The sequence below is a fragment of the Cryptotermes secundus genome, unplaced genomic scaffold, assembly GCF_002891405.2.
Source record: "Cryptotermes secundus unplaced genomic scaffold, Csec_1.0 scaffold631, whole genome shotgun sequence".
Classification (NCBI taxonomy): domain Eukaryota; kingdom Metazoa; phylum Arthropoda; class Insecta; order Blattodea; family Kalotermitidae; genus Cryptotermes; species Cryptotermes secundus.
This window is the reverse complement of record NW_019742970.1, coordinates 523,559-541,013: the sequence shown is the minus strand read 5'-3', so window position 1 is coordinate 541,013 and position 17,455 is coordinate 523,559. Positions and strand designations below refer to the sequence as shown.

Here is a 17,455-nt window from a genome sequence, read left to right as displayed (position 1 = left end):
GATTGTCACGTAAATTAACACCCGCCGTCTTTAGGACCAACTTCTGGAAGGGTGTTGAGTGACCCTCGTGCGCTGTCTTGAACGAGCCAATCAATCAAGACAACAAACAGAACCAGAACCACGTCACAGACACGCTGACCACGTCGCCTGCGGGGAAATCAGTTCAACAGCCCTCAGGCCAATATTTCGAAAGGGGTAAGTTACGGCTTGGGCGTGGAGTAAGGGAGCGAGGGTTAAGAGTGGGACACAAAAATCGATACGTGCAGTTGCACCAGTCAGGAATCTAGGCTATGTACAATCCACGACACAATCATAGACACATCTGAGAGATGAACGGTGCAAAGGGCTAAAGATACGGTCATGTGTTTCCAACGACTAGCAACGGCCACTCTGCTTTCATTCAGAATGGCGCAGGTTGCATGTCCAGAGCGGAACACTTCACAAGGCCCTGGAATATCTGAACCAATTCAAATCCACAAAGCATATTTACTCAAGACTGGGTTTTATATTAAGCTACCGTTGCTCTGAAACAGCAGCAGCTCTTATTGAGAAGCTAACAGCCGTTCACCTCGTCAAAAAATTCCATTCCTTTGTGCAAGTAGTAGCACACTGCTGCTTTCAAGGCTACCACTGAACCCTGTCCCGAGTCACACACAGACATCCAATTCTGAAGGGTTCTCAGTGGGAACATCAATACTAGCGTACGAGTGACTATAGACGGGGTTTGCATGGGTAAAACTTTAACTACAAGTAACTATAGCGCCATCACTAATCCACACTGTACAATTCACTACCGTACGCACTAAGTCTATTCGGTCTTCTGCGTTTTCACCAGGCGTTGCCTGGTATCGGCTTCCAACGCCGTACCTCCCTCAGCTGCCTCGTTCACGTCCTTACTGGCCGGCGAATGTCTCGCAAGCAACTAAACTCTAGACTTGTCCTGCTTATAACGCCTCGGCACGGACTGCATTGCAAACACGACTTACCCAGCTGTCGAAAGGACCGCGTAAAGGTCATCTCTTCCAGTTAGTACACTAGTGCTTGTTAGAATGCTGCCTAGCTACGGGCGTTGTTTATATTCCACATTATCAATATATTATTCTGGAATCGAAACCCAGGACTTCCACATAGTCCACTTTCTTCAGGTTTCCGATTAAAAATTTTGTATACAATTCACATATCTATAAGATGTTCTTAAGGTGGTGACGATTCCTACTGTGCTCTTTTGGAACACGATACCGTGTAGTTTGGTCGGTGGGAACCATGGTATCGGACACTCATGCTGTCTGAAGTGAACCCTGAAGATGGAGACAGCATATTTTCCGAAACTGTACGGCTCACGTACCAAACGAATATCATAAACCTACAAGGCCACAATTATGAATTTCTCATCCCACATACTACCTTAGCATACAACCAATACACACAACGATTGCAAATGCAGGAAAACTGAACCAGATAAAGAGGGATATCAAATGATAACCTCCCAACAACGAAATCATCCATATCACATACTCGTATACACATCTCCTATTGTCACAACTTGACTATAACAGCAGCGACAGGTCTACTGACATTACAACGGCAGCCTGGTATAAAACTGATCATCTCAAAACCCTACGGGCCTCCACGGCCTGTTACACGGATAGCTTAGCTTAGCTTAGCTTTACTTTACTTATTCATGTTACAGACCCTAAAGGGTTCTCAGGATGGTGTATAACACTCCGAATTACAGGGTTTTCGGACTGTCCAGTGATTGAGGTTAGCTCTTTCTACGGGGCCCAACAGACAAAACGTCTCGTCCCTCAGCTGCGGACTGAAATGGAGTTTTCGAAACGTCTGCTAGTTGGACAAAGTTCGAAAACCCAGAAATTCTGAGAATTCACATTATCAGAGCAATTACACTACCTGGAACATATACGTCACGCAGCACTTGGCCACATGACTAGCAATCTCGATTATCAGAGCACTTGAATTCACGTACAAGCGTCTAGTGATTATATCTACAAGCAAGCACAAGCTGAACTTTCCATATAACGTGCAAGTAAGTTCAAGAAACTCTTTTCCCGGAGTTCTCATCTCTCCTCACTACGAATTTCGGGGTTTCGCGGTAGTTCACGATCGACAGTGACGATGGAGGTACCACAGACTTGGAGAAATCTGTAATACTGCCAACAAGCGCGAGTCCGCATCTTCGTCTCTTCACCCTTCCACGATTCAGTTAGAAGGGAAGTACTGTACACTTCTCACAGAGTTTGGGGTACCCATGAAACTAGTTAGGCTGATTAAAACGAGTTTAAACGAAACGTATAGTAAAGTCCGCGTAGGTAAAGACTTGTCTGATAATTTTCCAATCCAGAATGGTCAAAAAGAAGTAGATGATTTATTGCCACTGCTTTTCAACTTTGCTTTATAATATGCCATTAGGATGGTCCAGGAAAACCAGAGGCTAATATTAAATGGTCCACACACGAGCTGCTGGTCTAGGCTGATGTGAATCTACTGGGTGATAACACAGATATCATAATGTAAAACACAGAAATTTTACTTAACACTAGTAAGGTTGGTCTAGAAGTAACGCAGAGAAAACTAAGTATATGTTGCTGTCTCGTCACCAGAATGCAGGGCAAAATTATGGCATAAAGATTGCTAACAGAGCCTTCAAAATGGGGCACATTTCAAATATTCGGGAACAGTAAAAGATCTTAATTTGATCAGGAGAAAATTAAGAGACTGAACTCGGGCAATGCTTGTTACCATTCAGTCCAGAACATTTTGCCTTCTCATTCTGCTGTCTAAAAACGTAAAAATTTGAATATACAAAAGTATATATATTTTTTTTGTGGTTCTGTATGAGTGTGAAACTTGTTCTCTGAGGGAGGTACGCAGACTGAGGGTGTTGAGGAGAATATTTGGACCGAAGAGAGATGAACTGATGGGAGGACGGAGAAAACTGCATAATGAGGAGCTTCATAACTTTTACTCTTCTCCAAGTATAATTAGAGTGATCAAGTCAAGGAGGATGAAATGGAAGGGGCATGTAGCACAAATGAGGACGAAATGCAATGCAAGTAGGATATTGGTGGCAAAGCCAGAAGGAAAGACACGTAGACGGACGAATGTTAAAATGGATCTTAGATAGGATGCGGGTGGTATGACCTGCACTCATCTGGCTCAAAATAGGGACCAGTGGCGGGCTCTTGTGAACACTAATAAACCTTCGGGTTCCATAAAATGTTGGTAAGTTCTTGAGTAGCTACACAACTGGGAACTTCTCAAGAAGGGCTCAGCTCCATGAAGTCAGTGAGCTTTACTGAACTGTTACCACAGTTGCACTGTCCCCAATCCAATGATCACATACTGACAAAAATTCATGGAATTCAGATTCAAAATACCGGACGGCTTAAAATATATTATTTCAATTAACGGGGGCCAATGCTGTGCTTACTCCAACAGAAGAATGCCGTGGTATACGAATCAGTGCAGGAATTCTTGCAACAATGCGGTCAAGCGGTGGCGGGAACTGAGAGCGGTCATCGCGGCATATCGCACAACAATGGGTTAGTGGAAGTAGATACAACTCTCGAACTGCAAAACTTTGCAATACAACTAACTACTAACTAATGAGAAACTGGTCACTGACTGATCTAGCAACAGGCACTGGACTGGGGGACCGGAACAGGCACTGGACTGAGGAACCGGAATGTATGCCATGACTGCAGATCTAACTGGTCAATGACTGATCTAGCAACAGGCACTGGACTGGGGGACCGGAACAGGCACTAGACTGGGAAACCGGAATGTCTGCCATGACTGCAGATCTAACTGGTCAATGACTGATCTAGCAACAGGCACTAGACTGAGGTACCGGAATGTCTGCCATGACTGCAGATCTAACTGGTCAATAACTGATCTAGCAACAGGCACAGGACTAAAAAACCGGAATGTACGCCATGACTGCGGAACTATCACTGCTACTGAGTCTCATGGGCCACAACATTAATATCTGATCTGTAGGGAACTCACATCAAACACTTATAGAAAATGTTCGAAATCGCTGCAAGTTACGTGGCAGAGCTGACTACATCCCTCAGGTCGGACACAACTAGGTCAGACTAGGGGAGGAGCTAATCAGTACATGGGGGAACAAGATGCTGTAGCCTGCAGTGCAGGGGGGTGTACTTACTGCCAGTGTTCGCAGGCGAGATGATGCGGAACTGTCCGAGGGGCGGGGGTGCATGTTGCGGCGGTGGATGCGCGCTGTGAGACATGAAGCAATGCATTGTTGGCTCCTTCCTACCCCCGTAACGGGACACCATAATTCACTTCAATATACCGTAGAGTAAAAAAATGCAAGGTTTTTTTGGCACCTACCAATACGAGGAACTATATGATTTACTAAACTCACTGACCACGCATACATTCCCTTGGGGAACCTACGCAACACAGAAACCAAAACAGCGATCCGCAATTAATCTACCATGGATCATCGATCGAAGTGCGCTGAATGTGAACGCGTACTGTTAATCACAGCGGTTAGTGCTTCCCACAAAAATGGGTACAGTTAAACACGGAATTCCACAGCGATCAAGTGTTGAAATTCCGGGATACGGAGCTTCAGACGTCAAGCGGGTAGATCTTGTAGAGGAGATAGAGTTACTAGCAGGCGACATGTCAGACTCTAACGCAAGTCACACGCCCGCGGTTCCAAAGTTCAAATGCTTGATGAGTCAGACGCAGCGAACCGGGCGCATCTTGTCTGCCAACTTTTAGGAGCACAAAATATTCACACACTGGCACTTTGTTCACTTCAGATTTGGTCCATTGCAGCAACGCATGATAGCTGGCATGCAGTTTTGACTAATCGATACGTGGGTAGGGCTTAGGCCTGGTTGCTAAGAAACACTCGACAAAAGCTTCACTTGCACCGTTCTGCTCTTCTTTAAAAATTCAACTAGAGTTCTAACCGAAGCCCCAAACACATGCCACGGTTCTCAACATAAAGACGAACTTCCAGAGTCTAAAACGTACGTGGGAACATACTGTCCAAGTCTATATAAACGGTTAATAAAACTGCAGCGACGATATGACCATCCCACGTGACGCCATGACACTACACTGAGCGCTTGCTCCCTCTCTTTCCCCTTAGCACGGACTAACCAATCCGACAACTCGCCAAGTACGCACGCGTGCCGCCAGGACAGCATGGAGGTCGAATAAGTGGAGAGGAATAATGACGACATAACCTCAGCCACTGCACAAGATTCCCACAGTTTAACGGTAAAAGGACGAATTTTCTTCAAAGCAAGGAAAGAATGCCCCCGTGCCAGTATTTGTGGACCTCAAGGCCACAGAACACACTCCCTGCCTCAACACACTATCTCCGGCGAAAGATAGCGACCTCCTTGGAAGTCTAAAGCGTCCGTATCATGACCATGATCACGACACGTGCACTTTAGGGTAAGTTCTCGGAACTGAAAGTACACCATTAGCCTTCCCTAAATTGAAGCTAGTGCAAAAATAATGTACATGACAAATTATGACGTGGGTCTATAACGATGCTCCAAAACCAGGCACAATCCTCACACACACAAAAAAAATCTCCATTCGCTTAGTTCAAAACTTCGCTTGGAAAAAGGGCGAGGGATTCATTAAACGAAGCCATTGACCTCGATCCTGCAGTAAAATGTCGCAACCATCCACCGCCTTGACTGATGGCAGCAAGACAAAGAACAGCAACACACAACACGCATCTACTTCATACGCAGTGCAGTTGCGGCCCATGTGCTGAATTTGACTTCCAAGGTAAAGATGAATCACTACAGGTTCGGCACCAGCTGCAACGCACTGCCGCTCGCGACACTACACGACCAAGACCTTCCCGGGTTCAAACCCCCTTGAAGCGGCTAATGGCATATTGATTGTTAGGTACAGCTGTTCGGAGAAATCTGCTGCCTCCAGCTTCACGGATTATTCAGAACGATGAGAACAAGAACTCAGAAAAATGACTACCCGATGGCCAGAGAACCAACATTCATATATCGGCGGGGGTGACACCGTGCAGTCTAAAAGGCCACATTCTCAACAATCACCGCCTCGAAAAACTCGAAGCGTATGCAATTTTGAATGAATGGCCCTAAATACCCCAAAATTAAATCCTACAAACACTTCTTTCTAAGAACGGGTCTCATTATGTACCCATCTCCCGCTCGAACTTGTTTCCTTCGACAACGGAACCGAATAGAATTAACTATGATAATGAACAGCTTGGGTCAGGGACGACTATGGTCTATTTTAAGCTAAATACCGTGTACACTCGATTCCAAAACGTACCGTCTTTTAACGGTTTAAAATTTCTTAAATTGAGGCCTGTCTTCCGCTTGATGACGTAGAAAATTATGACTAACGCGCAAGGAAACTTCACATGCACAACACCAGTCGGGCGACAACAAATAGATAGTTTCCGACAGCATTCTGTGTATTTCACTTGTTACGAACGTCGTTATGTGTGACAATGTATAATACACCTGTGGGGGGTTGAAAATTTAAAATACCGAACAGTTTATCACCCAGTACATTCACATCATCAGTATAGACCAGCAGCTGACGTGTCCATTTAAGTTCAGTCCCATCGGGTTTTCCTGAACCTTCCTAATTGCATAATCTACAGCAAAGTCGAAAAGCAGTGGCGATAAAGCATCTCCTTGTTTCAGACCATTCTGAATAGGAAAATTATATGAAAAAATGTTTACCTATACGCACTTACTATACTCTATGAGAATACTGTACAATACTTCCCTCCTAAGTGAATCATATGTTTTCTTGAAGTCTACGAATAGCTGATGTACTGTCTCATTGTACTCCCATTTTTCTCCAATATCTGACGATTGCAAAAGATCTGATCAGTAGTTGATCTGATGCGTCGAAACCCACACTGATGATCCCCAATAATTTAATCTATGTATGGTCTTAACCCTGAGAGAAGAATATAGGATAAAATGTTGTATGAAGCTGATAGCAGTGATATCCCTCGATAATTATTAGTCAGTTTTATCACCCTTCTTGTGAACTCGTACAATAATAGATTCCTTTCACTGATCAAGCAATTTTTCCTTATGCCAAATAGAAGTACTTAGCTTAGTGATCTTAGAACGTAATATTTCACCTCCTGCTTGAACAAGTTCTGCCGGAATTTGATCACTACCTGGAGATTTATAATTTTTCAGATCACCTACTAATGGCTCAGCTGTATGTACATATTTCTGTCTGCCTTATCAATCAATATCCACGTCATCAACTGCCTCGCAAAATTTCTCGAGACTCAACCTCTTCACATTAATTCTGTGCGCCGTTTGTTTACTCACTGCTGGCCCCAGGAATCGAGAAAATACGATATCTGAATGTCGAAGTGCTGACGTGGAAGGCTATCAAAAACAAAAATTCACACAAAACGATTTGCCTCTGCTGAAAATCGCATGCACCCATGCAGACGAGTACTTATTTTCTGGCGTGTGACTCGGTACTGTGGTAGACCGCAGACTTTTCGGTGGAACGTAATGCCTCCATCTTCAAGGTCGAAGCGTAAGCCCATCACGCAAACCACTGTGCATGCTGCTTGCGCTGCCACCACCGTCAGAATGGCAAATCTACCATCCAAGATGACTAACATCATTCTACTAGGCAAAGAGCACCCTGTTCTGGTTCTATACCAATCCTGTGCCACATCAGCAGAGGTTCGCCCCGAATTTACGCTTACTTTTAGACAATCATTCTACTACCCCGAAGGTGGACGGAGCACTATGACGCGCAACGGCAGTCGTCACACATCGCACACAATCAGTCGTTCCCATGACACCAAAAGCTATTAATACAACCAGCTTTACCCGCCTCCGAAATTCACTGCATGCAATGGATCTATTCACTGTGCCGTAGTTTAATTTCATGCGAAGGATTAAGAAAAGGTGAAGCTGTACCTACGCTAAATTATTTCAGCCATTACGACGTATGGGGAAGTGGAGACATAGCTCCACCATTCTTAACCTCGGAATTAGGTGCAGGTGAGTGGTCAGCTTCACGCCCCGGTCGTTAGCCCATGGGAAAAGAGCCCCTGGTGTCCATTGGAATGGAAGCTGGGTGGGCACCAGAGAGGGGTTGGGTGCCGCGAAGGGGAAAATCTCGCCATGCTGGGAATTGAACCCCGGCCATCCAGCCCACAGTCCGTCGCTATACCGACTGAGCTATCCTGGTCCCATTCGATGCGAGGCAGGGAACATAACAGAGTAGATAATGAAAAGTTCAGTCCAGTGTGACATACGAGTTTACAACACTATAGTCCTCATTCACCTTACATGTTTCGATTCAAAAGAATCATCCTCAGAGGCGCACCACTACGATAAGGAGACAGTGTCACATAAGATATTTTAACAATATGCACTTTAGATATGACTAATGCTCTCTATATAATATCTTATGTGACAGTGTTTCCTTATCGTAGTGGTGCGCCTCTGAGGATGATTCTTTTGAATCGAAACATGTAAGGCGAATGAGGGCTGAAGTGTTGTAAACTCGTATGTCACACTGGACTGAACTTTTCATTATCTACTCTGTAATTAATAGTGTCACGGACCAAAATGAGACAAGTTAAAATGATAACAGATGCCTTACTAGACGCTCAAACTTCGATGTGTATATCATCGTTAAATCAGTAACATCTATAGCGGTACACAACTGCGGCATATAATCCAGGCGGCGTTCCAAAACCTCTGCACCGACACATCTAACCTCGGCGTTGCAGTCAAATTGAAGATATGAAAGCACAGTAATACCGCACGTGGGAGATATCCACATCACGTGATTATGCAACTACAGCGCTTGAGTGGGCCGGATGTGCCGGCTGTGTTTTATTGATCATTGTAGAAACCAAAAGGATGCCTATTTCCTTCTCTTTAAATTTTCCTCAAAACACGAAAATCACAAAAATAACAGTCAACTTTTCTCAGAGTCCCTTAAGCTGTACGAAATCGCCCGTCCATCACCCACACACTGCATTACGTCCCCTAGCTTATTTGCTTCAAGGACAAACATATCTGGCCGAAAACGTCACGCCGTGAGCCACCATGATAGCAATAACTCCGAATTTTGTAAACTGATTCATACTACTGACCTCTGCCCTGAAGAGAGACAACGCGTTCCTCCGGCAGTTTCGAAACCAACTTACCAGACCGCATGCTGTAGTCGCCCAAGAGACAACACGAAAATCTGCACTCGTAAACTGACGCTCGGCTAAATGCTTCAGTTGTCAGTGTATAGGGTACACTTGCAGGGGCATTCCGTGGAAGAAAATATAAATGAAACGCTACTATTACTAAAAGAGGAACGAAAACTCAACTAACGAGGGGAGTGCTGCTTCGAAATTATTGAGGGGGTGCTCTACTTTAAATAAACCCAATAAATACGACGCCGAACAAATTAACCACTACGCCATGAAGACGTGTGGGGGAGTGGATGTATAGATCCACGTTCTCTTGACCTCGGCACTTGGAGATGAGTAGTCTGCTTCATGTCCCGGCCTCTTTACCCGTGGGGAAGTAGTCCCCCCCGCCCTGCACACTGGGTAGGTAGATGGGTGGGCTCAGGAGCCACTCTGGACGACGTGGAGAAAATTCTTAAGGGGACTCAATTGGTGGGGAAGCCAGAAGGAAAGAGACCACTAGGAAGACGAACACATAGGCGGGTAGATAATATTGAAATTTATCTGAGACAAAATGCGGTAGTAGGGACTGGACTGATCTGGCTCAGAATAGGGACCTGTGTAGGGCTCTTGTGAATACACTAATGAGCCTTCGGGTTCCACAAAATGTTTGGGAGTTCTTGAGTAGACGCGTGACTTGCGGCTTCTCAACAATACCTCAGCTACATGGAGTTAGTTACCAGACTCGAACCACAACACCTCGGTTCTCCAGCCCTCGCCAGTTGATACAGGCTGCGATATCCCGTATCCTTTATAATAAACAAACATTAGATTCTCGCTTGATTATTCACATTAATTTGAAATGAAACTGGCGAGAAATAAAAAGCATACAGGCTACTTAATACACAATCAATATGAAGCCTTCAATGCGAGCTAAAAAATAAAAGAACATTAAACGTAAGGAATACGCTCTCTCTCTCTCTAACGTAAGCTTCAAAGCCGCATTCTGACAGAGCCCTACATTAACACAGGAAAACAATCCCGATTTCAATGCAGCATAATCGGAGACTTCATTACACACGTGCGTGCGTGCGTGCAGGCAACAAATTAAGGCGAGAGGAAGTTTCGTTTAATTGTAACCGAGACTGGGGGCTTCGGAAATGTTGACTGCTGAATATACAAGATCCGCAATGCAACCGTTGCGTCTCTTCTGTTTATCTCAACAACACCAAGATCTGTACATAAAATGTTTCACTTTCCTCTAACCCTCAGATGCTCCGCTCCAATAAATAATTCAACTAGCAGTGGGCGGGATACACGAAGAAACCCACGCAGTTTTCACTTAAAGCGTGTTCCTACTGTCCGATTTTAATCAAATTAGAACGTACAGGAAAAAAAAAATGAACTAGTAAAATTCTAAAGTTAACAAATTTTATGATAATCATTCAGAGGTTCTGGGTCTTTTATGTATACGGAAGAACCACGGTTGCCAATGTAAAAAAGTGGAAGCCCTCCATTGAACACTGTTACGTGTATGTGGAATGTGACTTATGGACGGGGTATAAACTGGACATTGGATTTAGTGACCGCTTGTATACACCGCTCGGAACTACACTTTACAGAACCACTGACACATGGATACTCGTGTCCGTAGTCGATTACAGTCTCCACTAGACGTTTCCTTGAAACGGCTACTAACACAATGGAGATTCTTCGGCTTGCCGCGATCAGGGCCTCTTATCAAATGCGCCCATGCAGAACTCATCTCAACTGACAACTTAACTGGGTCCCAAGATGGTCGCCATTTCACACAAACCTCCTAGTCCCATCTTCACAAGCCGACTTTCAACTGAGAACTGAACTCTCTCACCAACCAGCTCCTTCACGCCACTTCACTCAACTGAACTGCTGACAACAGAAAATACAGCCTCTAACAATCCTATTGTTGCCACGGGTGGTTGCCTGGCGACTGGATATCGTTTCCGAGGGAATGTGATTATCGAGTCGTTGCTTAAAAACGAATGTTTTGTTATCCGCTTATTGCAAAGCAACGGCTCTTACTCGTCCGTTTCGAGGTCTCTGCCCAGAAACGAGTCTATACGCCACAATATGAAACTTGGGGTGCTGAATCAGTTGCATCACATGCGCACGGCGTCAAGACACAAAAAGAGAATCAGGACCAGCAGCGAAATCAACGCGAAAACCTAAAATCGGCAGAATCTGTCTGCGCGCTGTCCACTATAAATAATCGTGCTGACATCTCCTCACGATATACTGCCACACCTACGTTATCTGCCCTAAAATTAAGTCTAGAAACAAATGTACCCTTCCCAAATTCTATTAAATCCGGTCAACGGCATTTCCAGAATGAGGCACAGAAGACCTCGCTTAGAGCCTCACACAGACAGAAAACACAAGGGAAGGGAAACACAGGCAGACTGCCACCATAACGACCTAAAGGTACATAACGGATATCCCAAACAACAAACACAGCAATAACAGAAAAGGCTTTGGAGACATTTTCTTAAAGGGAAGGAAACAACGGTACTTCTTACCAGAACCGAACACCAACCATAATCACATGAACCCTATTTGTTCAGGACTTTGCCACCAGAGTTCACCGTATGTTCAGAATTAAGTCCAATGTTACAGCAGCAATCTCGACCANTTGTTCAGGACTTTGCCACCAGAGTTCACCGTATGTTCAGAATTAATTTGGCGTCTCATTTCGGTCCAATGTTACAGTAGCAATCTCGACCCAAAATTCCTACGGAACATTTATTTCTTAACTGCATTATGACCATCTGCTTGCTGTTTTCGGATTGTGGTCGTAGCCTACCATAATGTGTACCTACAACCAAAACCACCGAGGGGTCGGAATTCCAGTCTCGGTAGGGTCAAGAATTTTCTCTTCTACTAATCGTCCAAACCGACTCTGGGGTCCACCCAACCTCCTAACCAATGGGTACCGGGGGCTCTTTCCCGGAGGTAAAGCGGCCGGGGCGTGAAGGTGACCATTCATCTCCAACTAGTGCGGAGGGCAACTTGGCCTTAGGACCAATATGCTCCTACATTTGCAAAACGGCTGCTGGCGGAACGCGATCCGCGCCACTGGTCAGACGACTGAAGGGCGCACTAACGCTGTCAGTGCAGGGAGACAATGAAGTGCAATCTATGCAAGAGGAGTGTCTGGGGCGGCGAATATGGACATTCGTTTTCAGGGATGTGAAGTCACGTAGTGTCGCAAAAGGTACAAACGTAAGGTCGTCCCCGTGCTCAACGAATTATGCACTACGCCATGAAGGCGTATGGGGGAGTGGATGTATAGATCAACATTTTCTTGAACTCGGCACTAGCTGGAAGTGAGGTCATCTTCACATCAATATGCCGTCGTTTCGGAGGAACGAGACGTGCTCAGTAGTATACTTGGTTGAGGCGCTGTACTACAAGCCAGACGGTCGTGGGTTCGATTACAGCAACTTCTCAGGAAAAAGGTACTGATGTCCCTGTAACAGGCAGTGGAAGCCCAGAGGGTTGTGAGACGTCGAGACTCTCACACTTTCCAGACAGTCGGCACACAGAGGGCGGTGAAGCTGTCAGCCTTACGCGCCGGCTGCTCTTTTACCCCCCAGGAAGATTCCTGGTACTAATTTCTGTTAGAGGCTGAGAAATACAATCACCTGATCGGGAATCGAACTATTGACCTTCCGGCTTGCAGCACAGCTCCTTAACCAACAGCGCTACCGCGTGACCCGTACTGCCGTTAACAATTAAAATAACATTAAACTAAACATACACAATTGCAAAATACTCTTATCTGAAGACGAGAGCTTTGAGGAGTTGAATGTTCTTGGACGAGGCGGTGTGGATGGGGTAAGTTTGGGGACTACTAAGGAGGAACGTGCGGTCTTCATTCTCAAGGCCGAAAAGTAAACCGGGGAAACAACAAGCAGCACTTCCGCATATTCGTCCCTATTCGGCAACGTTGTCTCTGGCGAGGAATGCGTGGCACTGACCTACTGGATGCAAATCGGCCTGTTACTGAAAACAATGGCTATCACAATACCGCTCAATATCCTAAAATATCACAAAACTGCATGAAATCGCTCACACCTGCTGGGGCGTAGATACTGGGAATTAGGCCCATACTCATATTCGTACAAAACATGCAAACACACACGTCTTCCATTGCCGGCTTCACCTACACGCCGAAACAGACTACCGAAGTCACAATTCTTCGTAACGGCGTTATCCACTTGGCATCATCTCCCAGAATTCTTTTTACTACCAGACTGCACGGGATGTGCTAGCAGCGACACAATTCGGCGCTACTCACAACGGCAACAAACAAACTTGCGGACAGAAACGCCGCAAACCCATGTATCCACGAACCCGCCGGAAAGGACTATACTTTAACTGTGTCAAAACGATGTAATGATAACGTCGTTTAATTCGCTGGGCACTCCACGTGCAGTGCATCTAAAAATATCCCCGCCTGAAGGGCAGACCTCACTGACGATATGGGTGTCGCGCAGGCTGCATTACTGGGAGGGGCTGGGGACCGAATAGCAAAGCCGTCTTCTAACGCCCGTAGTTACAATTAAATTGGCAGTGAAGTGGTGCCTTATATTAAGCAAGATTCTGGTACATTTACCGACCGAGAGATCGGGACCTAATCCATGAACTGTTTGTGGTGATTTGTGAGCAATGCAGCGGTTGCCTAGCCATGGCGGCAACTCGCACAATATATGACAAACTATAGTGTTTCGCACAACCTCACTCACTTTAATATCTCGCCATTATCTTCAAAATTACTGAATGTATGGAAACAGATGTACGCATTAGCATTGGGCCTTTCATTAGTGACATATCTCAAACATCTCTCGATCTACGAGTATATATTTATCTGTGGCTCAAGAGCCCTCGTGAACCTGGGCCGCTTTTTTCAGTTTCTTTATCTATATACAGTTGGTAGGACCCCTTGGATGGGGAATTAGCCCGTCGTAAGGCCGCAACTATACACAGAATAAACGCACACAGACATCCATGCCTCGAATGGGATTCGAACGCAAGATCTCAGTGTTCGAGCTGGCGAAGAAGGTTCAGGCCTTCGATGGGGCGGCCACTGCGATCGGCAACTGCACATATACTGCATTCTTAAAAACGTAAAGGTGTCCCCGTGTAACTATGCCACGAAGACGTATGGACGAGTGGATGTACACATCCACGTATTCTTAGCCTCGGCTCTGGGCTGAGGTGAGTGGTCAACTTCAATCCCTTGCCGCTTTACCACCCGAGGAAAAAGTCCCCGGTACCAACTACACAGGAGGTGAAGTTCTCCCAAGCGCGACAGCATGAAGGAGGAATGCACGTATTCTTAACCTTGCTATTGGACAGATGCGAATGGTCAGCTTCAGTCCCTAGTACCCACTAGATAAGAGGTTGGGTGAGCTCCGGAGCCGGTGTTGACAACAGAAAATCTGCTGCCCGATGCCACGGCAGTCAAACATTTAGCAAATCCTTATACAGACTGCCCCCCCCCCAAATATAGTAGTGGCTTTAGTCCGCAAGCAAACTATACCGACCGAGCGACCGCCGCTTGTCAGCGAAGTTAGTGCCAACTTTAGCGAATAGAGGGTGTCACGTGGCCAGCGCAACGAATCCTTGGGCTAAACCCGAAGTACTTCAAACAATTTTCGTTCAGTCATTTTATCTCCTCACGCGTCACGCTTCCATATCATCAGTCTCTTGCTGACTCCTGTACGTCACAGGACTTGCAATTCCAGTGCCTGACTGCGTTAGTCATTAAACCACGTACGAAGAAAAATTCCTTATCGACATTAAGCCATACACAGTGGCTGAAACACGTGTCTACGCACGGAATATTTAAAAACTTCACAAACAGTATCTGGAAACTGCTGGGCAGCTGAGACTTTATGCAAATCGAAACGGCCAGAGCTGCTGTCTGTGTGACACAATGGGCGCATGCATTATTTGTACTCACCTGTTGCGAAAAGCGTCAAACATTAATTTTGACATATGGAGCTCACACTTTTGAATTCTACGGCAATGCCGATTTACCTGTAACACTCCTACCTATGAATTTCACGCTGTCACGAGTGACTCGCCGTGTCTCGACCCCTGTTCTCAGTATCAGTGCTGTAAAAAGTAAAGTTCTCCCTGTGCTTAACTAATTAAGCACTACGCCATGAAGGCGTATGGCGGAGTGGATGTCTAGATCCACATTTTGTTGACCTCGGCACTAGCTGGAGGTGAGTGGTCAGCTCCACGCCCCTGCCGCTTTACCCGCGCGAGCCACCGGTACCCATTGGATAGGAGGTTGGATGGATCTATGAGCCGGTCTGGACGACGTGGAGAGAATTCTTGATCCTACCGAGACTTGAACTCCGACTCCTCACCTTTACAGCCCGTAGCTAGTCGCTATACCGACTGCGCTTGCTGTTCGTCGGAAAGAGAAACGTGCCTGAATATGACGAGTTCCTGAGAAATTTGTCACGTTAAAATTTTTCAAATAAATCCACTGTAGTGGGAAACATGTCAAGTGTCTTTCCCTTTCTGTCTCTCTTCGCCATGGGAGCAGAAAGGTACCGGTAAATTTGTGGAGAGTATTTCTCGTGATAACCAAACGCATACGTCAGCTGAACTATTCATGTCCGCGGTGTCTGAAAATGCTTTATTTATAACTGCGAATGTCACGATGAGACAGCGCACTCAAAGGCCGAGTCAAGCACCTTCGCCACGACATGGCTAGCACGGTAGGGCTCTATCGAGCTCTTTCCTTTAACTCTCAAAACAAAACTAAATTTCCCTGGGGGAAGCACTGCTAAGACGTAATCCTGATGATGAAAAGGGAAATATTCTGACCCATAAACTCAGCAAGGAAGGGAGGCAAAGATAAAGCTGCGTGTCCACCACCTCTGTGGTCTGGCGGTCAGAGTTCCTGGCTACAGATCCAGAGGTCCCGGGTTCGATTCCCGACGCTACCGGATTTTCGACAAATAGTGTGTCTGGAAAGGGGTTCACTCAACTAAAGTTGGAATTAACTTCGCCGACAAGCGGCGTTCACTCGGTCGGTATAGTTCGCTTGCGGACTAAAGCCACGGAGTTTGTTTTTTGTTTCTCACAACCCTATGGGCCTTCACGGCCTGGTACAGGGATAGCTTTACTTTTTTTACTTTACCCTGCAACCTAGTCGCTATACTAACTGGGCTATCCTGACTCATAATTACAGGACATGCAAACGTAGTAGCCATGTTGGAACGATCACCAATGACTTGACGGCCACACCACGTTTCGTGAAAATCTTTGAACGGGTCCAAATCTTGAAGCGGGCGTAACGGGGCATATCGTGAAAATCTTTCGAGTTCAAATTCTGAAATGAGGGCACAAGGGCACATCCGACACGGTGATCGCGTAAGTCTACTTACTTACCATCCTGAATAAAGAGAACGTCTGGCTAATTCGCGCCAATCCGCCACATCGAGCTGCTCAGCTGCCGCATGTTCAAAAATAAAGTTTCCATGTCCAAGATCCCACAAAGTAATGCCTTAGTGAAGCTACGGGGAAAATCAATAAACCTGTAAGCAAGGCTGAGGGCAGACACAAGATGTCTCAATGATGTAGAACATTCGTAAGCCATAAACGTATGTCCAACTGCTCCTGGCACCTGCCGAACGAACGCCTATTAATACAGACCCTAACTAACTAAACTATCTTTCGCGAAACAAAGTTCCAACAGGGGAGAAGCGCAGTTTTGGGTCAGTTCGTCACTTTCTCACGTTATCAAGATCGGAAACTCGCTACACATATCAGGGATCATAAAGCTTATGCTCACAAAAACACGAATATTTCAAGATAATTTAAGTTGGTTCGATTCCCTGTGCCTTCGCTTAAGGTGTATATTCGCAATCCCCCGAGCGCTTAGCAGAATGACCCCGTCCCTCCTCCGGTACCCATGAAACAACTCGAAAATCGCTGAACCGATCTGCATGAAATCTAATATCGAGGAACTACGGAACACATTCCAATTCGGGTTAAAATCGGGCAAAACCAAACGTGAAAACACACAGATATTTCTGACATCTCAGCATAACTCGGAGCAGCAAATGCTGCTAACAAATGAAACATGTTACGTCCAATGTTAGATGACGTGGTCCGCAAGCCTTAAACAGTGAAGTGTCATGCTGTGACTGGCACGGAAACCAAACTGACTTCCATTAGGCAGGCCTGTTTCTTCAATGTGGT

At 45.7% G+C, this 17,455-nt stretch overlaps 1 protein-coding gene across 5 annotated transcripts in view; it reads right to left on the bottom strand.

Annotated features, from left to right (window-relative positions):
• The window catches only part of LOC111873593 (eukaryotic translation initiation factor 4 gamma 3), a 133,247-nt gene that overhangs the window by 75,611 nt on the left and 40,181 nt on the right, over positions 1 to 17,455 (bottom strand). The window contains exon 1 of one of the 5 annotated variants that reach the window (XM_023868428.2): positions 4,187 to 5,102. The exons of the other annotated variants lie outside the window; for them this stretch is intronic. Coding sequence (XP_023724196.1) covers positions 4,187 to 4,319 — 133 coding nt within the window. The 5' untranslated portion in view covers positions 4,320 to 5,102. Of the gene's footprint in view, positions 1 to 4,186; positions 5,103 to 17,455 lie in introns of those variants that run through there. 5 annotated transcript variants of the gene reach the window in all.